We start from the raw sequence: 26767 nt of genomic DNA on the forward strand, positions 1-26767 counted from the left end.
GATGCTGCACATTTTCATATTTCCGTCATATAAACTAGTTTAAGGCTATACTAAATTCCTCTGTTCATTTCGCTATCCATTTTTTGGTTTAGTTGTTTAGATTTACTTAAAGCTTAACTTAATCTCACTCAACATAACATACAGTAGTTATTATTTTGAAATCATGTATTGCGAAATGTATATGAATCACTTGATCCATTGTAAAACTTGAATAAACATGGCAAATTTTAATAAATATAACATTCAAATGCCGTAATTCGTTAAACTGAATTTTCAAATAGTTGAACCTACATGAGTCCGGTCTCTTTTGCGGAACGGAACTCACATTCACTCATCTTGATGAGTGTACACATTCATTTAAGAATGAACCAATGAACATGCCACTCAGATTCGCTTCAAATTTGAATTTGCATTAATGCAACGGAAGTGAAATGGAAAAAAAACGTTAAGGATATTACTTGAATAAAATCCAAGAAACGATAGCAGATATCACATCTTGATTATTATTTGTCATACAAATTGAGTACAATAAAGCGACCATCGTAATTGTATGCGCCTCGTACGCGCGTATATATTTTGTAGTATCGTGTTTGCAACTCTTACTGGGTGTAGTAGTATCATCTGCCAACGAAATACCCACTGTTTTTATTTTATTGCCAACCAGCCCGGGGTCGGTTCCTCACCAACGACGGTTAAAACATCAAAAAATCAAATATAAATATCCGTCCACTTCTTCGCACCACTACCGCTGCGCGCACAAACTGCAACATATTAAAGTTATGTTTTTTTTTAATTCCCTCATCCTCCGCGTTTCAATAATTTTAACTATATATAAGAAATATATATCTATTTGCAATGTGTATGTATATGTATACTCTATATACTCTATAATATAACTCACGTTATGCACCTGGTGTGTACGTTGCTCTTCAAATCTATCTTCCCTCGTGCTCCCTCCCTTCGGTTCGCTCAAAGCAAACCTCCCGACAACCTTCTCGGCGTCAGTGGAACACGCTTTTCAGCACTTTATTAATTGTTGTTTCCGCCGTGCGCTTCCTTCCGATTCGGGACAAAAAAAAAACTCATTCCAAACGACTTAAAACGGCCCTACGACGGACAGGCGGAACGGAAATGAAGGCGCTACTGAGGGAACGGAACTCTGAGCTGCGAGCGTGTTTAGTTTTTTTTTTGGTGGCGCCTTCTTACTCGTTGGGCAATGGAGGAGGGGGAGGAAGGAAGGAGGAATTTAGTTTACTTGTCAAGAATGTGGAAAATCAGTTCAAACACAATATCGTGCTGGTCGAGGTGGAGGGCGGTGGCCTGGCGTTGCAGCATGCCCATCACCTCCTGACCGAGCGCATTCGAGTAGAGCGGGGCCAGTTTGCTGCCGCCGCTTCCCGCCACGTAGGACATCTGAAAAGGTGATGGAAACAAGCAAGGGTTGATGAAAATGGCTCGAAAAACTATTCTAATTCGTCGCCGAACTTACCTGGCCGCGGTTTGAACTGATCCGAAGAGCGATCTTCGAGTGTCCGTTCGATGCGAGCAGGTCCAGGTATTCCACCAACGCCTTGCAGGCACTCTTTGCAACCGTTTCGGAAAGTTTCGACATGTTGATCGGATCACCGGGATGGTTCGATTCTTCGTCACCCTTAAAAATGAAAACGAAAACTTGGTCCATAGTCCCATATCACCCCAAATGGACCATTCCCTTACCTTTAGTACGAAAACCTCCGTCCACCGGATGATGTGGTTCGCGTTGGAATAGTCTGTCCCACGCTGCACGCGAATACTCGGCACGCCATCGAACGCCTTCCGATCGATCGGCGACGTGACACCGATGTTGTAGTTCAGATCATTCGTCGTCCACTCGATCGCGACCACTTCCTTTGCCTGCTCGTCCACACCCGCGCCTTCCCCGCTCGGGCCACACACGATCTGGTAGTTTTTCATCGCTTTCAGCGCTTCCTTCACCAGCTGCAGTTTGACCGGCGGAATTTGCACGATCAACCCGTCCTCCTTGATGATGCACATGCCCGTCAGGCCCGCGTTCGGTTTCAACGACCCATCCAGCACCAGAAAGCTCGCCCCCGTCACCTTCCGCGGTTGCCCATCGATGTTGATCGCGTGCGTCGAGTACTGGGTCGCTTCCGGGCAGCCCGATTCGGTGTTTTGGATGCAGACGAGGTGGCCGTCCGCCAGCTTGCTAAAGTTGCCCGCCACCGCCATCAGCTGCTCGCTCGAACCGTCCACCACCTTCACCATCTGCTCGTAGCGGTTCCGCGGGATCAGTATGCTCGTCTTGCGGTGCTCGATGTGGATCGCCATCCCGCGCACGGTCGGAATGGTGTAGCTAAAGTGCCGGAAGTCAGCCAGCAGGTTCACGATCGTTTGCGCAATCTCCACGTACACTGATTCGCGCTCCCGGACGCTTACGTGCGGCGAAGGATAGTACCGGTAGAGGGCACCGAGGCGTAGCATCAGCCGCAACGGGAGCACCTTTGCCCACGGCACTTCCCACCGGTGAATTAGCAAGCCGATCAGGTACGGTGCTTCCGGCACGATCACCGCCTTCATACACTGGTACGTCGGTCGGACGTAGAGGAAACCGCCATGATGTTTAGAGCCGAGAAAATTGTTCGTACGCGCCGGCGAGAAACCAAGCTCGATTATAATATGCCCACGGGATGCGGCCTCGCAGTATATCTCATTCAGATGCGTAAAGATGTCTTTCGGAAGCGTTCGCGAATCACCAAGCTCCAACAGAATGATGATCTCATCCTGACCAACGTAGTGTAGACCACGTGTGGTGAAGTTGATGACCGTCCGATTGACGCAACACGCCAAGTCGACGATCGTCACGTGCACGTGGAAGTTTTTCTGCACCGCAAACGTCAGCGTGACCTCACGGAGACCTTCCACCAGCGAGGCATCATTCTCGATCTCAACCAGCTTGCTCTCTGTCGGACTAATGCGCTTCAGCACCGGGGGCAATTTGTTCTCCTCGGCTGGAATCAACGAAACCAACGGCGTTCCGGTCGAAACCATCGGTAGCGCCGGGGCTCCTTCCTCGTCCGCCCCGGGAGGGGTCTGTACGCGCGGCTTGCGAGTCCTCGGAGGGGAAGTTCTCGTCGGTACGGCGTCCCAGTTGTGATCGAGCTCCGTCAAATCGCACCCGGGTCGAATGCCATCGCTGAAGATGACATTCTTATCCTTTCGCATGCTTCGTGGCGCTCCGGCTCGCTTGAGCACCCCGACCGGAACCATGACCGATATCGGGGACTGCGGCTGACTGCCTGCGGCGGCCGCCTGCTGAAGCGGAGGAATCACCGAGCAGTACTCCATCGGATTGTTCGGGTTCGGCTGTCGTTGACCGGCGGCGACGAGGGGACTCCTTACCGCTCCCGCTACGGTGCCTCCCATCGCCAGCTGGAGCTGCTGTTCCGCCTCCATCGCTTGCTGCAGTTGAATGTTTAATATCACGTCGCATTCGATGCAGATGCGGGCCTCAACGTCACCGAGATAGTCCAGCTTCGCCTTCAGGCAGCAGCAGGAAGCGCAGAGCAGCTGGCCACAGGCTCGACAGTGGTGCCGTCGTTTTATGACGGAAAACTTCTGATTGCACTGCATACAGAATTTGGTGGAATTGTCCGGCACCCAGAATGGTTGTACCTTTCCGAGCTGCACTTGCGCTGGGCTGAGAATCGGAACCACGGGCATCCCGGATGACGAGAGGGCCAAAGGGGATTGAATGGGATCGGCCATCGGAAGTCGGGCGGCCAAATCTTCCCCCACCATCGTTGGGGGTTGTTCCGAAGTTGTTCGCGCACCGATCGAGGCGACAAAATCATCCGAACTGGTGGATGAAAGTGTCAGCCCATGGTCCGGATCCATGACCCGCGTGGAAGGTGGCGTGTGGCCAGGTGAAGCACCAAGCTCCACACCCATTGCGGCGGTCCCCGTTAGCTCGAGCGAAGTCGGTCGTTCCCGGGGACGCATAAGCTCGTGCTCGTCCTCCGGGAGCGCGACATCTGCGATCGGTCGCTGTTCCGATTCCGTTTCGGTGCAATCGATGAACCTTATTTCACTACCATCTTCCTCGAGCGGGAAGTCAGCTTCGAGTTCGGTATCGGCGGGAACGGGGATTTCCACATCCGACCCGTTCAGCGGTATTTCATGTGGATCGTGTACATCCTCCACTGGCGGGGTGGAAGCCGTCGCGGCCGTAGCTGCCGCGGCCGCCATCGCTAAGTCGTTGAATTCCAACGTCGAAGCTTGCGAAATAAGATCTTCCTCGTTTTCTCCCCGGGATGAACTGGGACTTATGTCATCGTCGCTGCGACTATCGATGCTGGTGGCGTCGGCCCGATCTTTTGGAACCGGAGGTGGTGGTTCTTCCGGTGTTGCCGGTACATCCTCCACAACAATTGCCGTCTCGGTTGGCTCCACGGGCTCTTGCGTTTGCTGTTCAGCTGTTTGTTCCACCCCGTCGGGTTTTGGCGGAACCGTCGACTCAACGTTTACGCTGCGAAAATCAAACTCTTCCAACTCCTGCAAGTAACTCTCGAGCTCCGTATCGGAAACGTCATCCATGGTCGACTCAAACCCGACCACTGGCTTCCGAGCGTCATCCTCTTCACCCTGCTGTTTTCCCTGCGGTGCTGCTTCATCGTTTTCCGTTTCGATCTCATCCTTCGCCACCGGTGCTCCTACCTCCGCCTGCCCATTCTTATGTCCTGCCTGGCCGCTCTTTGTAAGATCCACCGCTACGATCGACGAGATGGACGAGATTCCTTCCAAGTTTATCACATCGTTGCTTAGCGTGTCCGAGTACAGGCTGTTCTTGTAGGAAAAGGCGGACGTGTCCTGTGGATCGCTTGGTGCGGCCGTTACCACCTCCACCACCTCCTGCCGCTGACGTTCCTCATTGGTGGTGGCTAGTGTCGTGATCGAGGACGAATCGAGCACGTAATCTTCGGCACTGAGAGAAGACAACTCTTCAGGAAGCTTCACATGCCCCGGGCCCGGCTCTGCGTCAACGTCCTTGTGTGCTTTTTCCTCTTGCCCTTGCTCGCCTTCATCACTCGAGCTTCCCGAAGACGACGTCGACGACGACGAGGAAGAGCGGCGCGAAGCCGACGACGACCTGGAGGAACTGGCCACCCGTGATGAAGACGCCGACGTAACGGACGAGTCGGGCGAGGAAGCTGGAGACGATACGGTCCGCGGGGAAGATGTGGTCACCGCGGGCGACGATGTCTTTCCGACGTCCGACGAGATGGATGAGGTCGATGGTGGTGTTAGAAGGGGCTTTCGCTCAATCGGTATGGTCAGTTCGTTAGCTGTGTCTTCGCTGACCACTGGTGGTTTTACGCCTCCCAGTTCCGTGCCTCCCGCATTCACGTATTCGTTGAGACTAGAAAACACCGTCGACACGTTAACTACGTTGGCCTTAAACTTTAACTTTTCCTGCGCCGATGACGCGGCTGCTGGTGTGTTTTCCGTCGTTCCATTCACCACGGGCGTTTCGTCACGTTTGTTTGGTTTGGTATGTTCTGAAAGGCAAAGAACGGAAGAGGTAAACAAATACACCCGAAGCGGGTCACGGGTTGTTTCTTCCAACTTCTCACCAACTGCCCGTTGAAGTATGCTGTTGCCATCGTCTTCGTTTAGCTCGAGGTCGTCCAATACCTTATCGATATCCACCAAGTCCATCGCGGTGTCCTCCAAGTTCTCGTCACAAGACCTGCAATGATCGGAACATGTTCGACTCTACACTCCAGTGTTTAGCGCTGGTCCGCTAGTTTCCAGGGTTTGCTTATCGTCCATGGTAACAAAAGATGTCCGGATAGATTATTTCAGAGGCACAAAGGCGTTATTTACCTGCTTATCTGGCGAGAACAATTTACGCTGCGATTCAACTAGTGTTGGCAGAATGGGGATTCGGAAGATCCAAAGATTCGATCCTTAGACGGATTCCAAAGATTCAAATCCCATTTGACGGATTGAAAAGATTTGATTCGTTTGGGATTCAAATCAAGTTTGATTTGTTTGAAATTTGATTCAGATTTGATTTGTTTGGGATTCGTATCAGATTTTGGTTTGGGTTCGAATAAAATGTTATTTGTTTGAGACTCGATTTGATTTGTTTTGAAAAAATCAGGAACCTATTTTAACAAAGAAATACAGTAGAACGTCAATTGTCTGAGCTGTTCTACCATTGCATTTAACCCACGGAGTCGAATGCCTACAAAAAACATCATTTACACCCGTCATTTGATTTTCAAGATCAACATAACTACTTACAACAGGGAACCCCACATCGGAAATGTGAGGCATGTTTTGATAACTTAAAAATGGAGCTACCAGTTGTGATTTGATGGAGATTCAAATAAGGATAAACTATTTACAGACCAGAATTAATTGGTTTACATCGTCTCGCGACTGTTTGATGGATTGGGATTCGAGTTTTAGGAATCGAGTACCTCGGAGTGATTCGTTTTACCCACCACTAGAACAAAGAACAATCTTCGATAACCTTGGTCACAACAAACAGCTGAATGTGGTTAATTTATCAGTTGCAAAATGCAAAATAATCCCATTCGCATCAATATTTTCTGTTAAAACGAACTCTTCTATTTCGGGCATACTCGTAACTTCTAATCTAAGCTTGTTTTAACGTTTAACAATGTTTTATCGTTGTTCCTCTACGTTGTGAAGACGCTGACCCTCGCCGATGACGAGCAGTGCAAGTTTAATATTGGTTTTCGTTTCAATGCTCTTATCTCGGATTACGTCCGCCTGTTTCGTCAACACTTTGATCCTCATTTCTACAAACCGCAACGCTTCGTCGATGGTAAACTCAACGTACACCTTCAATCCGATGTCCACCAGCAAGCGGCTAGCATTATCGGCCCGCGCCTTCATGAACATGTTTCCTCCGATGTTTACTTGCGTTTTGAAACCTTCACCATTTTTCTGGTTGAGAAGAATCGTTTCGATCATGTGTTTCAGATGAACATACTCTACGGTTTCTGCGTTAATTTCATTCAGCTGCCTTTCGTACACTCGAAGATCCTCCTTTAGGTTTTCGTGTACGAAGGTTTTGATGTTTTCGGAGCTTGTTAGTTTGTCCATCATCTTGGAGCTATAATTGAATTGAGGATGAAACTATTGTGCCTGGTTTTATATTAGAAAATTACCAAATTACCTGTGAAGTTCATGTTTTTTACGACAATTGGTTGAAGCGGTTTGTTTACTATTTTCCCGCGGATCAGGATGTTGAAGCACATGACAGTTGTGAAGAAAAGAATGACAGATTGCAGATGGCGCCACCAGCTTGGATTAAATAAATTTGAATTTAGTTTCGCCCGTTGCGTAATGTACACATTTATAAAATTGAATAATACTCGTTGAGCAATCACGGCACATCTAACTATTCTTATTCCCCCGTTTCAAATACCAATAAACAACACACATGTTTTAAAAGCGTAGATTACGTCACTGATTGCATTTTTGCAAATTGAAATAACATCTATTTGATTAGCAAATAGAACCAAATTGCAATGATACGACAATCAAACCAATTACAATTGTGATTTTCAAGCACATCGCCATTTGATTGCATGCAGTAGAAACTCAAAACGATCCGTTGTCCAAGCGTTTTTCATTGCGTATAAAAGTACCGTCCATCAGAGGAAAGATTTCCATTGTTACCGCAACGAGTTTGAATTGAAAAATGAGCCATTTGAAGTGCATCGTGCTGTTCCTGACGGTTGTGGCCATGGTGACTAATGAGTCGCACGGGCGAAGTGTAAGCCAATCCAGGATGTTTTTTTTTCTACCACGATAGTAAGGTTTATCCTATTTTGCAGCTTGACCGAACGGTTCGAGATGTCGTTGCCGATGGCGTTGAAGTAGACCTGTCTGTTTCCGGCGAGGACAACCGGGCCGCGATACCCGTGATCAGCGATATCATGCGGGTGGAGAAAATTGCCGATCTGCTGATTTCCATCGGTGAGCGCGTGCTTCCGGCGCTATTGGACGGGCTGGCGGAACAGGTCACTACTGCAGCCGAGCGGAAGCTAAAACCGGCCGGACAGCACACCGAGAAAACATCTCACGAGAGTATACTGTCGTAGTGCGGAGAGTGTTGTTTGCTAATGAATATATCCTGGGTCGATGCAGCCGGGGACCTATTTTTCTGGTTTTGGATCGTGATAACTTGTTTCAATGGCGGACCAAGTGTGAAAGCCATCATTCGTTATGGATTTACTTTATTAGCACCAGCTTTTGGAGGTACATTTCGTCAGACTTAACTATAGGTACGTTTTGTGGCCACTACAACGCGAAATGGGAACCGACCGGTTCCTGGCAATACTTTCTCTTTCCCCTACGCCACCTGGAGTATTTGTTGCGGTTTCTGACTCGACTTGTTGTACGCCAAAAACGTGGTCCAGATGAGGCTGAAGAAACCGGCCACGATGATCTGGTTTTTCGGCTTGATCAGCGAAAAGTTGACGGTTTGCACCACAGGCCAGTAGAAGAAACCCACCTTGTAGGTGTCCCAGAACTTGGCCTTCGCCTCGTCGCCGGCCTGCTGCTGTGTCTTTCGCTCGAGGATACTCATGCCGTAGAAGAAGAACACGATGGCGAACGGGTCGTAGGCGGCCTGCTCGGTGAACGCTTTGGCCAGCGAAGACCGGAAGTCCGTCCGGGGCCACATGATGTTGGCACAGCGCATCCACGTGTAGAGCATCGGGGCCGAGACGAACGTTCCGTACAGGCTGTAGCGAAGGCAGCGCTCCCAGTCATACGTGTGCAGCCGTTTGCCCTCGAACGTCTGCTGGATGAGGCTTCCTATCGGCCAGAGTGCGGAGTAGGAGAGCATACCCCGCAGGATCTTGTACTCATTCGTAACATCGACGATGAATTTCCACCACATCGTGTCGTAGCGTCGTTACCAACCGAGGGACTGAGGACAGAAGGGAAAAAAGTAATATTAACCGTGGAGCAAAACATGGAAAAACAAAACAAAAAAAATTCAGAACAAGAGTCATATACGCCTCGCTGTCAAACCGGCGTGCTAGTCGAAACGGCGAAGAAAAATCGATAACGTTAAAAAGTAGGCCATCCGGCTACCGGGTTACAACCACCACCGTTGCGTCGACGGCCGTCATTTGACGGTCAAGACAGGTTCAAGGCTCTCCGAAGCCGTCTCTGCCAACATAGGGGTTGCGATAATGATGGTGCTTTTATGTAACGTACTGGGGTCGCACATGACGCGAGTGAAGGCATCGTGTTTATGTAGCGTTATTTCGCAGGTCTACCTATCAGCCCGGCTAGCTCAGTCGGTAGAGCATGAGACTCTTAATCTCAGGGTCGTGGGTTCGAGCCCCACGTTGGGCGCTGTGAAACTTTTTTTTTATTTTCTTGAAGGATACAGTTTTTCCTAGCAATAATTTCTCCTGTAAGAGGACATTTTTTATTCCGGATGTTTGTAAGTTGACTCAGTCGCAAACTTGCCTTCTATTATAGACCAGCCTTAGAGTGGGCAACTAACCCATCCTCGGCGCATGGGTCGGTTTAATAATTGCACATTCTGAACAACTTTCCGACCAAAGTTTTCTAATTTATGCGGCCCGTTATCTCGGTCGGAAATTAGTGCACAGGGAGGGAGATCACAATAGGCCACGTGAAGCGCTTCTTTAGCTTCCCGACTTGCTCCGGAAGGTCAGACTATAATTTAAAGAAATTGTTCGAGAGAGTTTGTCCCTAACAAACCCGAAGCGAACTTGCAGCCTTCACACCAGGGACGGGCTCTTGTATGCAAATTTCCGTAGCAAAACTTAAGCACAGCCAACTTCTAAGACTTACCGAGGCCGTGGGTTGTACAGTTATCGAAACAATAATTTATTATTCCGAACAGCGACGGGGGCTTCTTTTACACAACCGACCTTCCGGTACGTGGAGGAACGTTACACTTCTTCAGGTCGGTGCTAACGCTTCCCGGTCGATGGGGGAAAAAGAGGCTATGCAAATCACAATGAGTGTCGTGCTTAACAGGAACCTCCATTCCCAATTGCTTCCACGTGGGAAGGTAATCTCGTTCACATGGTTTCCATCCAACAAAACCCAACATCAACAACGCGCTTGTGGCTGCCAATTTTGAGACGAGCTGCTAAAGTGTTGCCAGCGTCCCGTCGATAAAGGCGAAGGCAACGGAAATGTTGATGCCTTTGTCCGGCCCCCCCCCGAGCATAGGGAACGTCGTTAGAAGATAACAACACACCAGTGACGCTGGGTTGTGCACAAACCAACCAAGGCGAGAGATGATGGATGAAGGACTTTGGTGCAAAGTTGAACACACCACCAGACAAACGACAAGTCGCATCGGAATGGCGTGCAGCTGCGCCAACGTCCACATTGTGTCGACATGATTCGATCTATTTATCTCCATAGCCCTTGTCCACGCTATGGCAACCGCTGGCACGTCAAACGGACAAATATGTAACGCTGGCCATAATGACACATTCCATAAAGTAATGCACAACACAAGATGACGACGACGACCACGAGGAATCGCGGTTTGCTTCCAAGACTTTTTGCGGCGAAACGTGTCGGACGGACGCGTCGTCATCGTGGCACCGTAATTACATATTTGCACTTCCTCCCTCCGGTCACCCAGTACCCTTGCCCTCCTACCCTGTGTTGGTATGGTGAAGGGAATGCATTCACACTCTCGCCACAACGGTTGTCCGGGCCAAACGGATGGATTCCGCCGGATGAGGAATTAGATAAAATTGGCAAGTGAGTAAACAAGTCAAACGTGTTCTTCTCGCGCCTCGCCTTCGGAAGAGGGAACAAGGCTTTCTTAATGAATGCGCAATTTTTATTTCCCCCCCAAAAAGAAGAAAACAACAAACACAAACATCAACAGAAACAAGAAACACAGAAATACATCCCTTTCTCGGACGGTAAGGATGACAAATTTGCCGGACCCGGCCGTAACGTAAATAGCGAGAAACGTGTTCGAGTGGTCAACGAGCGCGTATTCGAAGCCGATACTTTGTTTGTCCGCATCCGAGTGGGACGTTTTAAGGAGTCACGTTGGTGGGTTTCAAGAGGACAACGTCAAGCTCGACGCCAGCGAAGGGGGTTTTTGCTGTAGCTGGCTGATTGAAATATTATTGCTAAAGTCTTTTGACACAGTTAAGCGCTTGAAGGAGCGTTCCGTAGAACCTTCTCCGAAGGAACGTCCAACGCCGAGCAAGTGCTTTTAAAAAGTGGTACCAAAATGTAAATCCATCCAAACGTGGTTCGAGTCGTAATCCAATCACCCATCGCCGTTTAGTGAGCGGCTAACGACAAATCATTACTTTAATTATGTTAATTTTAAAACGCAAATTGGCTGCAACGTTTTCGGGCGGAAGGATGCTGATTGCGTCGTGCTCTGATTTGAACCCATTTTTGCGGCCTACGTGCCATCAAGGCGAGGGCATCCGAGGAGGCGTTTCTTGGGGCACGTTTTACGGAAGCCATTCAAATGGTAGCTCATTTTTGAACCTCGGTGCCGACGTTTTGTGCCACTTCATTCAGATTGGTTGATAGATCGCAGGCGACCTCCTCTTTGGCAGCACGTGCGTCTCGGTTTGAGCGATGTGTATTAATATAATTTAAGGTCTACACAAGAGAGCATAAAACCGAACCCTCCCCCACCGGGCATGCCAAGGAAAGCCTGGACTATTATCCTCGATGGAGAAGACCCCCTTTGGTGTAGGTGTTACCGTTATAAATAATCTTACGAGCATCCAGCCATTTCGTTCGACTTCACGTAACGGTACGGTGCGTGCTCGAGAAAAACTTCAACCCGTGGGAGGGGGAGGTTTTGAAATTTTTTAACATCCACATGCCGGGCGACCCGGTAAGGCTTGCTCCCGTGTGTCCTTTTCGCTATGCGACGCACGTCTGCGGAACGGACACATGGCCTCGTAATGAACGTGCATTTAATCATGCGAGCTGATGAATTAATTGTTCTGACAGTAATGGCCAACATGCCGGGATGAGACGGTGGTACTGCGCACGCACACTTTTGCGGCTTCGCGCTGCACGTGTCACGTTCGCAGTGCAATGCTGCAAATAACCGCAGTTGATCTAATATTTTTTCTCATGTTATTTCCCCTTCAACTGTTTTGATAGTTGGTTCATGCAAAGATTGATTTATGGTTCGATAAATTTGTTTCATATGAAAATAAAATAAAGTAAGTAGAGAGTTGGCAGTGGAACTAATTTCTAGGAAAAAACCATTATATAAATTTGATAAATTAACAATTGCCGGTTACTGTAAAATACGTAAACGTTAATTCGTGCTTCTAAAATAAATTGTTTAATTCTGTGCGAATCTACAATACATGTTGAACAAATATTTACCGAGCTTAAAAACACATTTCATTTCCGTGCCATTCCGAAACATTTTTATTTCTGTGCAATAAAACTAACTCTAATCCTTACAACCATTCGACATCGCCCCGACCAATATACCCTTTTGTGGTGGAAAAATGATCCTACTGCGGACCACGAAAAATTGCTACCACCGACCGGTATCGTGTGTGTTTGTTGGGAAAAATAAAATATTTAATCAAAATGGATCCCCAAATCCCCCGTAACGCAGGTCCTCTCTGGCCACGTACGCCACGTACGCGTACTGTTGTGGCTTCCGTTATTTTCTTTTTTTTACAACCTCACAAACGCAAACGCATACGCAAACGGCATTATGTAGCAAAACGCAGCGGTACAAACAAACATGCCAGACTGGTCGGAATTGCGTGTGGCTGCGTTTTTGCCTTTTTATTAGTTTTATTTGCGAAAAAAAAGGGAGCCTAACAAAATACGCACATTCAGGATGAGCACGGGAAAAATAAGTGCTGTCTAGGTGGAATGTATGGACCCTTTGCCGGCAGGCTCGGGAAGGAAGGTCGTGACCGAAAGGGGGTGAAGTGTGTCCATAAAAAAAAGAAGTCCCAATAACACAGCATTTCAAGCGAGGGACGGGAATTTGTTTGGGCAGTTTAAAAAGGTATAAAATTTTATCAGCATTAATTTCTGCCCATCACACGTCCCTGGGTGGAAGATGGGCTGCGAGTGTGTCAGCAGAGGGGTGTCGGTGTTCGTCCCGAAAGGGAAATATAATATGCAAAATGACGGAAAAAATAAACGCCGGTTGGAATTGCCATGGGTCCGGCATCATAATCATATTGAACCGGGGTTGATGGCGTATCGACCGGAAGGCGGATCGGTTTGGGAATTGTAATTACGTTTGTAATAAAAACGGTAATTTCGGAGACTGTTTCTTACCCTGGCCTCCAGTCTGGTCAACCGAACTCATCTGGTCCGGCGTTGGTTCGGGATCACTTTCCGGAATTCCCAGGATAGCACGGGGTTTTCTAGGGCACTCTGAGTCAAATTCAGGGATCACGGCCACCTGCCGAAGGCGATCGGCATGACGAAAGTTTAACGAATTTAAATGGCGCAAATGCCCTCGCGCCCGCCGGGACCCCCCGAGTGCGATTGGGTTCCGCAATATTTATGAACGCCGCGCTTATTTATGAGGTATAAAATTAATTATGTTTAATGCTCATGTGTATCGACCCGGGCCGCCGCGAAGTCCCGGTGCATATATATATTTGTGGCGGAGGGTTCGAGTTTCTTACGAGGTGCGATAATGGTCGCCGGCGACCCTGGTCAGGGGCTTGGAACCCCCCCGGTGATGGCAAGAAACAAATGAGCAGCAAGCAGCGAGCCGCTCCCGAATGATCCGTTTCTTCGAATCACGTTCGTCGAAGTCGACTTTTACGAGTCGAGCACTTTTTTATTCTTTCCGCGAGATTCGCTTCGGACATCTTTCGCGTGGCTTCGATCTCGCGCATCTCGCATTGCCTCCACACCTTCACCTTCAGCGGGAATGCACTTACTTTGGGTGCAATTTTTATTGCACCTCATGCACCGCCACCGCAAACCGACCTCGTTCGATGGCTCGATCGTTGCACCCGCGGGGTTATATCGTCGTTAAAGGATTTTAAAGGCCCACATCGGCTTCGGGTTTTACGGCCCAGGTAATAAAATTTCTATCTGCACCGACGGCCGATAAACATTTCAACAAATTAGCCACCGGTCATACGGTGGACTCGGGGGTTTTGCACCAGAACGAAATGACGCTAATTAAACGGTCGTGCGGTTAAAGGATGCCTCCCGGTGGTGGTCGATGCAAAGGATGGAAAGCTGTTGGGCTGGCTAGGGGGTGAATTATATTATAGTATTATACCACTCTTGCGCCAGAACTACCGTTTGCGTACGCACCAGAATGTCCACTGGCTGGGACATCTGGACTTTTTTATGCGTCGTTAAAACTGAATAACTGAAAGAGCTACATTTTCCGACCGTTCTAAGTATTATTTATGGTGATCCTGAAAAGTACTAAATTTAAATAAATTAAATTAGAACATAGAACAATGTTATTAACCTATTATAAATGGTTTAAAACAGAAGGCCTTTTTTTTCCGTATACAGCTTTCTGACCGAAAACACACGAATGTAACTCTCTGGAAGAAGCAAACATGGATAGGGTAAGCAACTGCCTGGGGGCTCCGAGGCTTACAGCTTGATAATTGGAATTATGTTTATCTTGCAAACTCCTACTTGATGCGGTTTTGGATTAAAAACTTGAAAAATCTGGATTGTATATTGACGGTGGATGGTCACCAAACGTAAATATATCTCCCTGGCCAGTATAAATAATTATGCTTATTATTTAAATTACAAATGAATTAAACTAAATTAAATCAAATATATAAACTGAATTGCAAACAAAAGTTTTAACATTCATTTATGTAATGTTGCGACAATGTCAGTGTTTAACTCAAACAATGTGCGTAAAAATATGGATCAATACTATAATATTGGCGTTGCTTTTTAAATGATGATAAGAACAACAATGCAGTAACGTATATTAAAGAGATCACTTTTGGGAATTTATTAAAGACTCTGAAAATGATGATGATCTGAGGATTATCGAGCAAAATAAATCCCTAGCATATTTAAAATATACATATAATCCTCAAATGTTCGCTTATTTCAACGCCTACGAATAAGACAGCCAACCGGAAAAAAACCTAGATGATATTTAAAAGCTCCCAGTCTGTGAACCAAATTAACTTAACAAACATTACCAAACCTTTGACCGTGTTGTTCCATCTTAATGGATTGTTTTTCTTGCTTTTCCATCTTGATAAGTTGGCAATCAGACAATTTCCAGTGAATTCTAAAATAAGAAGAAATCGAGAGTAATCCAACGAGCCAACCGATATCGAGGAATTCACTGGAAGGCACTTAACGAGTCGCGGCAATTGAGAGATTAGAGTGCTTTATAAAGATAATTTTACGATCTAAGTATACCCCGAGATCTGGAGCAATCAAATTAAAATAGCTTCCCGCGTGACGACAGCCGATTGCGCAGAGACTCCCGTTCCCATTATCGTTATCAAAACTCGTCCCCCCTCCGAATGCCCTTCGTCCAGAGGCCTGCGTGACCTACTGTATTGTTTATCAATCACGTCGCGGAGGAGATTTCGGCCGGATAGGGCAGCGCTCCGACGCAGAATCGCGATTGCCAGGAAGTAGGAGTCGCATCGTGACCGCATTATCTTGCCGCTGGCCGCGAACTGGTGCCAAATCGCATCGCGAACAGTCCGCCGGTTCGCGTCATAAATCGTCCCTAGCCCCTTATCGCGTCCATCGTGCTGCCGGCGCTTCTTCTAGCTGCCGTTAATTACTGAGACGCCCCGAGGCCGTGACACATGGCAAACAGGGGCTGGCGAATGACACACACGCGGCGGCGGCTCGTTATCTGCAATGCCTTCACGTGGGATTTTCGTTTCACTGCCGGAGCGTGATGCCTATCGCAATCAACCCGCCCTCGTAACAGCTGACCACGAGGTGGCATCATCAGCTGATTGCGGACCGACTGTCATCGCCTGTTGTTCGTCATCCATCGTTCGTGCTAGACGGTGTGCATCAAGCACATGGACCCTTCAAGAGGTTGGGATGGAGGAGGGGGTCAAGAATGCCGATCGCGTCACCCGACGGCCAGCACGTACCGTTGGCGCAGACGTTGGCTGATAAGGAAAAAGCCTGGGGGATTGTTTTCCGTACATCCAGACCGCAACCCGGTTTTATTTTGGTTCGCGCACTCTTTTTTATAGCCTACCCTTACCCCTTCGGCCCGACCCTCCTCTTACCCGAAAATGACACAATCTTGACCGCGGTCTCATCGATGAATGAAAGGTCTGAATGAGACCAAGAGGCGATAGGGACCGACCGGGCACGACCGGGTTATCGATTGTTGACAAAACAATTGAACCGCGGAAATTGTGGCCCTGTAAAAAAGGAGTTGGGGGGTGGGCGAGTGCAGCTAGCACGGGGTTGTAATGAGTTTATTGCACTTGCCGAGGTGGTCCGTGGTATGGGAGGCTTCATTTCGCAACACTCTGCGAAGTTGCAGAAATCAAAATACTTATCGGGGACAGCATGGAAGAGTCTTTTATTGCATGACGAAGCTGGTCGTCTTATCGTCTGCCATGGATTGCATTTCGTTTACAGTCCACTGAGGGTTTACACAAGCATTATTAGTTGCTGTTTCAGCAGCATCAACATATGGCACTTCAAGGATCTTCAAGAAGGGACAACAAAGAATGCATAAAATATCTACATAGAGTAAGCCATTCGAACTCAGCACATTTTTCCCTCTGACCACACGAACGAAGTGCTCTAAATTCCAAGCCTTTTCTCCCCCCAAGCACACGGTAAGAATGTACCCAAGAAACCGCAGCAGATAATTTATGTCCCACCGTATCCCTTCCGGGCCCTTCGCCCCTCCTTCAGCCCGAACCACAAGGCACAAAGTGTGAAAACGGTGCTCATTAAAATGCAGAAAATATGATTAATCATCATTTTTATTTCGCCGGCGGAAAATTTCAGCGCCAGCAAAGGGAAATAAAAGTGTGCGTTGGTCAAATGCCCCCACCGCCTTCCCGCTCCCACGGTTTCTTCAGCACCATTCGGTGGCACGTACGTACGTAAGGGACGCAAGGGATTATGTAGATCACGATTGGCGAACTTAATTAGCTGCCCGGCGTGGTTCGGACTCGCGTATTATTATGCACTTCGAGTCGTCGTACGATGAAATCTCAACAGCTGCTCGTTGAGGGCCTCGACTGCTGCCGTTGTACCGGCCGTTGATTAATCTGGTCGAATTTATTTCCCTTCGATGCCGTCGCCATAACAGCTGGCCACGGGGGGAAAAAGTGTTATAAATTACCGGGAAATAATGGATGTTTGGAGTTGGGGCCATCTTGCGTTACAATTATCTTTCCAATTACCCTTTATGAGGTACCCCAATTTTGGCAGCTGTAATTGTTTGTAGCATTGAAATGCTTTAATGCAAGCAAAAGGCACTTCAGCTCAATTCAACCGAGCGGGTGATCGACGGGTATTAATTGCCGATCATACTTTCCAGCGTTGTGTTTTTATCAATATCTCCGGCCAACTCGCGTCCCCCTGCCAACAAGGGAAGGAGAGCTGTCCGATGGCTAGGGGTCTATTGTTTCGCTTTCGTGCCAGATAGTGAAGGGCCGTTTCGACCTTTTTTCCGTTGTTTATTGATGCCCACCATGAACCGCGGGAGCCATTCCGCCATTCGGGGCCTCGATTATTTATTGCCCCGATTTGGTCAGCGTCGGTAATGGCGCAGTGGACTGCATTGTTCCTTTCGGGCAATCGCTGGCTGCGAGACGTTGGCCCCACCTGTGGATTGCACGTTGGGTTTCTTCGGCCGGGACTTCGATGCCCCTCCCGCCGTGCCGCGTACGTGATCGGACGTGAAGCGTATACGTGGTGGCCATCTTCGATCGATCGGGCTGGCGAGCGATTTCGCGTGTTGTGCGTGCCGGCCGAATCGGGCGTTTCGGGCGGAATTATTATTTATCGATAGCGATCGCCTTCAAACCGCCCGGCCACTTCCATGTTGGCCAAATGTCACGGGTCTGGTTCGGCGGTGTGTAATCAATTTTAATTGCCCCAGCGGGGTAATCGATTGCGATTGTGTTGCGGGACCCGGGCGAGGGCCCGGAGTGAAACCGAAACCCGCAGCAACCAGCCGGCGCACAATTGCCGTGTTGCCGGGTTGAGTGCGCCAGTGGCTGCCTAATAAAAATGCCGCCCCGAAGATAGATGAAGTGCCATCGTGGTTTGCCATTGTGCCGAAGAATGGCGCACGAGGAAACCATTACACTCGCGCTATCAATCGCAATCGCGCGGACAATGGCGGCCATCAAGAGTCGGATCGCTTCTTCTCGTGGTGCGCTACCGGGACTGGTGAAGAGGGAGGGAGGGAGGGGACTGTTCCTTCTGGAAAGGAACCTTCGAGCGACTCCAAGGTTGGTAGGCGGACGGACGGGTTTGTTGCCAATTGATCCCCGGGGAAATCAGAAGCGTTTCGGTCAGTTTGGACATTGTATCAACAATTCGTTTCTCGTTCGACCAGCAATGAAATTCCGCTCGACCGAGAATAACATCATCGATGGCTCGTATTTTTCAATTAAATTTCCTTCCAGTTCAGATTGGTCTAGGTTGAACCAAATCGAGAGATTTTTACAAAACATTTGACACACATTTTCAACCAAAACAGAAATGTTTTCATTATGACGATTATTTGTGGTTCGCTCAATATAAAAAGTGTCCAAATTTATATTATTAGAATAAAAGTGTTAAGGGCACGGTAAACGAAGCGTAATCGCTGGTCTCTCGTGCGTGTATAGCGTCATCTTTGCTTTGTTTATGCTTTGCAATTTGGTGAAAATTGCAACATTTCTTGAAGCTACTGCTATTACTTTGTTGTTTATTGTTAAAAATACAAAAACTGCGCTAAATAATCATAGAAATTTGACAAATAATCAAGGATGAATGAACCATTTATTCGTATGTTTACGTTCTGACAAGATTACGCATGCGATTATAGGGTAGGTGAGCCAAAATTCTTTTTGACAAATTGACCAGCAGAATAACACGATTGCGCTTCGTTTCCCGTCGCCTTTAAAATGATTCTTATTCTAGTTTTATTTTTTAGTAATTGTTCAATTGACAACTATTAATGTAAGGTTTTCTATATTAGTTCATCTCTGGATAAATTCTATAATATACAACCTTTTCCTTCTGCTCTCTGTATTCAACTCACTCGCTACTGTTCATCACTCCTTTTTAAATCCTTCTCTTCTTACTTCAATGATAACTCGATTGCTATGTCTACTTGGTTTTTTATCCTTATAGTTCCAAACTGCATTTCGAGTAAAAAGTAATTATAATGGGAAAATGTGGCTGAGATTTTTTGTTTATTAAATTTATAACTCCTCTTTTTTTTATCGATTGATTAAAAATATTGAAATAACCCAATGAATCACAACATGAATTTATCTTGAAAAAGAAAACCAACGTTCATGGTACTTCTGCATAAAAACAATGTACGACTTGTTTAGCAATTATAGTTTACTTAAAGAACATCGGTTAAGACCATCACATCAATTGATTTATCCGACCGGGAACAGTGCTCGAGATGCAAATAGAACTCCAGTAAATTGATACACTTACGCAATGGCGGAGCAACAATACCGAACCGGGGATCGAAATGCATTCAATCAATCGCAACCGGAAGCGCGTTGACCAGCACCGCCGCTAACCAGTGTTTCCGGTGGCCGGTTTCATAGATCACACGGTTCCAGTTGGTTCGGAAGGGTCATTTGCAAATCCCGGCCCGCTTTGACTGCAGCCCGAACAATTTCCTAACTCACGGCGGGACGCCCATCAATAGTTGCAACCAATCTCCCCGGCTGCCCGTTTTGCACAACCGATGCAAGCCGATCCACCCGAGCGGTATACCGAGTGGTGGCCATTTAATATTTGAAATTTGAATTTTATGCTTGATTTGCTCGGACGAATAGAGACGACCAGAAAACCCCAGCCGAGGGAGGTTTAGGCAGCGACGGCTCGGTCGAGCGTGTGCAGCTCGAGGTTTTCCCATCCGAACGTGATTTCCATTCGAGAGCTCCAGTGAGCTGGAAGCGGTTTATGTGCCACCCTTCCCCCCGCTCCCTCCGGTGGGTGGGATGGGGTTGGGAGGTGGTTTGGAAATTAAATGAAATACGGCCGGGCGTATATGCGCATAGCGTTACGCATATGGGGCGGCCCCCTTTTCCGCTCTGGCGAGGCCAATATTTATTTATTCATTTGCTGTTATTGTTGTTGCTCGGGCCATAAATAAATGAACTTCACAGGACAGCTTCACCGAAGCCCACTTTATGTCCCGCGCGATCGATCCCTACCCCCGGTCCTTGGCGGCGGTGGCGGTTTGTCGCAGCTGAGTATATGTTTATTCAACATATTTATGCTACCGCTTCGGAGCGAGAACGAGAACCGCTTCTTCTTTATGAGCGTCGAAGCGCGCGCCCCGGTTTGACGGAGTCCAAGACTGGCGGATGATGGCTTCGGGTCGTCATCGAATGCGAATGCCGCGATTCTCTCGTCCTTCCTTCGTCCTTGCCCTCCTCCGTCCATGGAGACAACGTCGTGGTGGTCCGTCCCGAGTGGATTGAATTTCTTATCGAGTCACATATGGCGACGGCACGGTTTCGAATGCTTTCACTTCCATCGTGCTGGAATGGAGATAAACCAAGCCCAAAGAACGCACTGCTCGATTCTGCCCGCCGGGTTCGCTTGTGTCGATTTCGTTCGATTTGGACAATTTCGCCCTCCACCGGTTCTGTGCTCGTTTGCATAAAACTTTACCGTATCAATATTGATATTATAATGCACATACGAGACATCGAAGACGTTGGAGTCTTCGGCGCATGTGTCCTCGTCGTTCGATTCAACTCCCCCGAAATCGTTACTGGAACGAAGAGCCAATAGAAAATAAAACTTCTCCGCAACCAATTTTCAACCCGGCAAGACGATTGGAAAGATCTTTCGATAGGGGTAACCAAGCAAATCGACGTGGGAGATAAGTTTCCGAAGCGAAAAGAACCCCATCCTGACCTTGTTCGGGTCACACCCTCCCATTATTGGGGCGTAGGGTTTCGCTCGCTCTTTCTGCGTGTCGGTGGTAATGAAAGGACCAATTTGTGTAGCCATTTTTGATGTTCCCGCGCGGCCATTTACGGTGGCGGTCGAATTGAACGACCGATGGAGGCAACACATTTGCAATTCGTGCACCATTTTTGTGTGTGTGGTGCTCCGAAAAAACCGATTACACGACGAAGACGATGAAACTTGACGCGCGCGCTGCAATTTCATTTGCGTTGCTCCTAGAAAGCCGTTTCAGAAGCCGTTGATTTGAAATTATCCCTAACGGCCCAAGTTTCCGAGCGGTGTTCTTTTCGCGTATTTCCATCCCATTAGCATACTCATTGGCGCTTTGCTGTGGCCCCGAAACGGCGTCCATTCAATTGCTCGCCTTTTCACAGCTCGGGGGAAAGGGAAGAAAAAAACAAGATAGCAAAAGGTTTCCAAAGACGCCATCCGTTCCCGTCGATGTTTGGATTACGTTTTTACGATGCTACACGATTCGGGACGGTGGCTGGATGAACGCAGATCCACAGCTTAGGGTTGTGCAAAATTTAGACAACAAACTCTGGCGCGGACTTTGCGTAAGTGTGCGAATGTCTTCGCCCGATTCGTAAACTGTCACCGACAGCGAAAGGTCACATTTTGCCGCCAGACGGTTGAGAACTTCGACCGCTGTGTTGTCTGTTTGTCTGCAGGGCCTGCGATATTAGTGCCATTCGGTCGAGGGCATCGTCAACTAATAACAACAATGGCGGAAGCGGGCAAAGAAAGTGGCGGCATAGAAGTTATGGCAGCAAAACGACAAAGGCAGGAGAGGAAAAACAAGGAACGAACGAGCGCAGAAGAAAAACATGCACTCGCTGACGTAAATTATAAACATCAACGGAAGCATCAAAATTGAATGTCACAATCATAAAAGAAATACGCTCAAATGAGCAGAACAGAAGGACGGGTCGTTAAATGGAAAAGTTTGTACAAACAACACTCTGTTGTGCCGCTGTGTGCGTGTGTGTTGGGGTGGTGTTTTCCCTGGAACTGTCGAGGACGGAACGCTGGAATGGTGGTGGCAACAAACCACCCCCCCCCCCCCCCCCCCAGCCTCACCTTGGTGGAGGATATCTTTTTCCCATCCATTATATGGCATATGACATCAAAGAGAATGGTATTATTTTTCTTATGACGTCGCATGGAGGCAAGGGTCTTTAGTACGACCCGGCGGGACGTTGTGCAGAATGTTAAACATGCGGGACGGTACGTCCACCCTCCCCGTCCGTGGTCCGGGAAAAGTTTAGCCCCTCAGATCGTGGCGTGTTTATTTCCTGCTCCAGTGTAGAATACATAATTCAGGCGAAAATAGTATCTAATTCGAGCAGGCAAGAGAAGAAGAAGCGGGGCTCTGATGGCGTCCCTTTCCCATTGGTTGCCAAAAACTAAGCAAGAGTACGAAAAGATTTTCATTCTGCCTAAAAACGAGACGTTGCTGGGCTGGGGGAAGAGGAAACCGGGTTGCATTATCGATTTTACGTACTCTGTGAGGGCTTGCGGAAGACGAAGGCACTTACAAAGTTTTCATTCCGAGACCGGCAGGGAACCGTTTTAACGATAATGTCGCTCATCTTCCAAGTGGCCCATTGTCGCGCTGGAAACGGTTTTCGGATGGTTGGCGCACAATTGCCTCGCTAGAAGTGCTTCCTTTAACCTCTTCCCGGGTGCGATAAAACCGAATACACATTGCCAGGACATGGTTTGGAAAGTGAACGGTTCCATGGTTTTGCAGAATGGCAGCGAGAGATTAAAATCGGATCGGATCGTTACGGGGTGCGCTCCGGCGGAAGGATGTTTTGCCCGGGTGACGATTGTCACGGGGGCTGACGAGCGGATTCGAATGGCATGGCACCTGGGAGCGATGGCAGTTGGACACGGCACGGCACGATCAAGACGCGGCGATAACAAGTAATGGGATGAGTGTGCCGTTCTTTGGAAGGCCTGCGGAGCGGCAAATAGATTGAATTTCATGCCTAGCATAATTAGACCCCCTGGCAGTCGGCTCGACGTTCCTCGGGTGCCATCTGTAGTTTGCTACAGAGTGTTCCAGAAAAAGCGAACGTCTCGTTTCGTGCTCGGAAAGCTGAAAAGAAACCCAAACTTTGCAGATCAAAAGTAAGCGAGGTAGCTCGGGAAGCGCTTGTCATTCCATTCATTTGCGACGGTTACATAAATAGGCTTACGGTTATTGCGCGAATGAGTTTCGGGGTAGAAAACTCGTTCCACCAGTTCGAGAGGTTGATGTTACCCCACAACCCTTCCCGTTTGCTCATTCTTGGAGGGGTTTTTAGCCACCACCGAAGACAAATCGACACCGGATGAAACGGAAAATCATTGTTTGTACCCGTGCCAGCCACGGAGCCATTTTGATTTTTCGGCAAAAATCCTCACGCGACACACTTCCACCCTAAGGCGGTACTTTACCTTATCCAGGAGCCCATTCCCGACGCCCGAAAAGGGGCCACACTTAAGGGCCTACATTATCACGGCTATTATCGTTGAAACAGTCGACAGTTTTGATAAATATTTATTCTCCGGATCACACAATTTCGTCCCTTTTTTTTCGGTTCGTCCCTTCGCATTCGCGTAACGGTTCCCACCCGTTGCGGGAGGGTTTTGCAAAAGGGACGAGGGTGGCATTTGGCTGCGACGGGGGTGACGTTACCAGCCCTCTTAGAGCGTGTTCTCTTTCGCAATAAATTTATGTGCCGCTCGTGGCCATCCCGCCGAAACCCGAAATCCTTCGCATTTCGGCAGGGAAATTCCGCCTTCGTCATGGAAAACGGTAACGCCGGTGATGTTTCATTGCCATTGGCTTATCGACAAATAACATCGTCCCAATTGGAACGGCAATCACTCCTGGCCTGGTCCGGAACATGAAACGTGCCCACCGTGAGGGGGGAGATTATCCGAACGTTGGTGGAAAACCAAATCTGTCCGACCGAAGGACTCGGCCACGTGGCGTGGAAATGTTTTCCCGCCGAAGCCTTGGGGGAGAAAAATTGACCTTTAATTAAGTGGTCATTTGTAGTTTGCTGGCGAACGGTCGCGCCCCTAGGGGAAAGCCGTCCTTACGTGCTTCTCGCTCGAAAGGGCACTTCCCGTTTTTCTAGACATTCCTGCGAGCTCCGGGTGCTCGGAAAAAGGCTCTCCCCGGCCGGAAGTAGCCGCAAGGATTGGGAATGAAATTATCAATTTAATGTTTTTGACGTCTGCAGCCTCGCCCGTAGCCCCCAAGGCCATTCGGCGTGGTGTGGCATCCGAGTTCAGCCAAAAAGGCAGCAACGAGTTGAGCTCAAATCCGGTCAGCACGAAACCCATTTCCGTCGTCTGGTCCTCCGGGGAGGAGCTTCCGGTTGCCGGTGCCCGGTGGTTGGTGCGGCATAGGAAAGGGCAGGAAAAACTCGATGGGATGTCTTGAAATGCCCGGCATGTCGGACGACGCCCGGGCGCACGATTCGGCCGCAGTGCCCGGAGTCGAAAAGCGGAAGGATGAAATGAATTTATGGGGACATGCAATGTTTCATAATTTAATTTGAAACGCTGAAAACTGTCATAAATAATCTTTCTCTTGTTTTACTTTCGTGTTCCGTCGGGCGATATGGGGGGGAAAAGTGCGGGGTTTGCTCTAGGGATGCCTTTTCCCTCTAACCTATTTTTCTTTTTCATTCACTCCTTTGAGCTCGTTTTTCCTTTTTTCTTCCGACCATAAACTTTAAATGTCCTCCAAGGTCCGAAGTGACACTGCGTCTCTTTCTCTCCTTCTCCCGCTCTCACTCCTCTACCGGTTGTTTCTAATCACGGCGGGGTTCGTTTTGCAGCAGCCCGCACATTATCATCCTCGAGCGAAGCGGGTCGCTTACGGTTGGTACGTGAACGAAATGATAAATGACACGGATGAATTGGTCGGTAACGAGAACCGAAACCGGCGTCCCGGCATCCCCCTCTAGGCTAGAAAAACAGCCACCCTCCTACCCGGAGGTGTTTGGAAAATTGGGCCAAACCGGGGCACGACGAAAAATCTGTGAGTTAAAGAAGGAGGCAACCGAAAGAATAAAACGTACAATTATGTACTCATTTTCTTTTTTTCGTTCAAAAAGTGCCTCATTGTACAATTCCTCGCCCCGGGCGGACCGTTTGAAAGAGACCATTTTTCACGCTCTTACTTCTCTGTAACGTCAACGTAATTAGAAGAGCTTGTGTTGGACCGGAGTGGACCAAGTGTGCCAATTTTCCGAACCGGAAAAGATAAAACGTGCTCCCGGTTGAAAACTTCCTCCGTTTCCTTGGCGAAAACCGACCGGAATGGGGTTTTCCTTCCCCGGACCAGATGGCAGCATAATAGACGCTGCGTAATTTGATTGATTAACTCAATCAAGCGCCAAAGAGCGGTCGGTATATTTTTGCCGAAAACTCTATCGGAAGGATCGGTTCGGTTCCAGCGACAAACGCCTTTGAAGATGAAACGGTAGAATAGGTTGGAAAATTTCCTTTCATAACTCTATTTGCCAGTTTTCTTGGCGGAAGAAATATGCTTTTAAGTCGTGTGGTAAAATCTTTTTCTGGAAAATCTTGTTGTGTTTAATGACGATTTTCCAACAATATTAAGAACTTGAACATTTTTAATTTCAAATACTAGCTCACCTACCCCGAATAAGTAGCTTAATTACCAACACTAAAGAATTATCGTGGTTGTTTCCGTCCGGCATAAAAGCAGTTCAGTCTTGCTTTTCGTTTTCAGAAGGCTTAGGAAAACAAGCAGAAGCGGACGATGAAGGCCACTTCGCAGAAGTGCACTCATTAAACTCAATTTCCATTATTATTCAAGTGAAGCACTGGTGTGAAAGCAGAACCCGCTCTTGACGGGAACACATTCGTCTGCCGTCTGGCGCATCAGCAGGACCGCTGCATTCCGCTGTAAGGGTTACCACCCAAGCAATTAAAGCTGAAAAATGTCGTTCCTAGCATTCCAAGCCATCGGGGGCTGCTGCTTGAATTTTCTACGTCCTGATGAAACGTGAAAATACACTCGCTTTACGCCCCGAACGCCACATGTGCCCGCAGAAGAAGAGAGCTCCGGTTGATAATCCGTATCGAATTGCTCCACTTTGGGCCGGCCGGGACCGGGTCGGCTGCTGTACATTTGAAACCGAAAAGTGTCCGTCATTGAGCTCGTGCCATTTTCCCGGACGTGCCATTTTATTATCCGCGCTCCATCTCCCGCTCGCCCTGCCCTTCACCGTGGAACGTACGGTTCTTTCGGGCTGCTGTTTCGTTACTTTTTACGAGCGACCGTGTTTCGTAATTACATAACGACACTTTATTACCGAAACACATGTTTGCCGACGGGGTTTTTGTCCTACGCCGCTACGGATCCGAATATTGCGCAAGGGTCGGGGGCGGCGACAATCCCTCCAAGGGACCAGGTCCTTATCGTTGTAGCGGCTTCCTGCCCGGCTGCTGCAATGTTTGCGCCGGGCTTTTCGTCGACCTGCGTGTGCACAAATTCGTATCTTATTATTTCCGCAAGCAGTTCATTTCCGTTCCGGTTGGG

The 26767-nt window shown here is 48.3% G+C and overlaps 4 protein-coding genes and 1 non-coding gene across 6 annotated transcripts; 2 read left to right on the forward strand and 3 right to left on the reverse strand.

Moving 5' to 3' along the window:
• Positions 1-528: 528 nt before the first annotated feature.
• LOC131289241 (zinc finger FYVE domain-containing protein 9) lies at positions 529-5952 on the reverse strand. Of its 2 annotated transcripts, none has more exons than XM_058318455.1 (5): positions 5884-5952; positions 5631-5746; positions 1717-5555; positions 1490-1651; positions 529-1413 (listed from the first exon to the last, which is right to left on the reverse strand). In XM_058318455.1, exons 2-5 carry the CDS (start codon positions 5713-5715, stop codon positions 1252-1254), a joined length of 4248 nt encoding a protein of 1415 aa, XP_058174438.1. In that variant the 5' UTR covers positions 5716-5746; positions 5884-5952; the 3' UTR covers positions 529-1251. The 2 variants fall into 2 exon arrangements, with proteins under 2 accessions (XP_058174438.1, XP_058174437.1); XM_058318454.1 differs by having other exon boundaries at positions 5631-5772; positions 5884-5906.
• Positions 5953-6625: 673 nt separating this feature from the next.
• Positions 6626-7143, reverse strand: LOC131288133 (protein UXT homolog). The gene has a single exon (XM_058317244.1). The coding sequence runs from the start codon at positions 7138-7140 to the stop codon at positions 6694-6696; it is 447 nt and encodes a 148-aa protein (XP_058173227.1). The 5' UTR covers positions 7141-7143; the 3' UTR covers positions 6626-6693.
• A 595-nt stretch (positions 7144-7738) lies between these two features.
• LOC131289694 (uncharacterized) lies at positions 7739-8141 on the forward strand. Its single transcript, XM_058318992.1, has 2 exons — positions 7739-7813; positions 7875-8141. The coding sequence occupies exons 1-2, from the start codon at positions 7739-7741 to the stop codon at positions 8139-8141; spliced, it is 342 nt and encodes a 113-aa protein (XP_058174975.1).
• Positions 8142-8392: 251 nt separating this feature from the next.
• LOC131288659 (mpv17-like protein) lies at positions 8393-8944 on the reverse strand. Its single transcript, XM_058317818.1, has one exon. It carries the CDS (start codon positions 8942-8944, stop codon positions 8393-8395), a length of 552 nt encoding a protein of 183 aa, XP_058173801.1.
• A 391-nt stretch (positions 8945-9335) lies between these two features.
• Trnak-cuu (transfer RNA lysine (anticodon CUU)) lies at positions 9336-9408 on the forward strand. The gene has a single exon. It is a non-coding gene; the product is annotated as a tRNA-Lys (tRNA).
• The last annotated feature ends 17359 nt before the right edge of the window (positions 9409-26767 follow it).

This window comes from Anopheles ziemanni, chromosome 3 (genome assembly GCF_943734765.1).
Source record: "Anopheles ziemanni chromosome 3, idAnoZiCoDA_A2_x.2, whole genome shotgun sequence".
NCBI classification, from domain to species: domain Eukaryota; kingdom Metazoa; phylum Arthropoda; class Insecta; order Diptera; family Culicidae; genus Anopheles; species Anopheles ziemanni.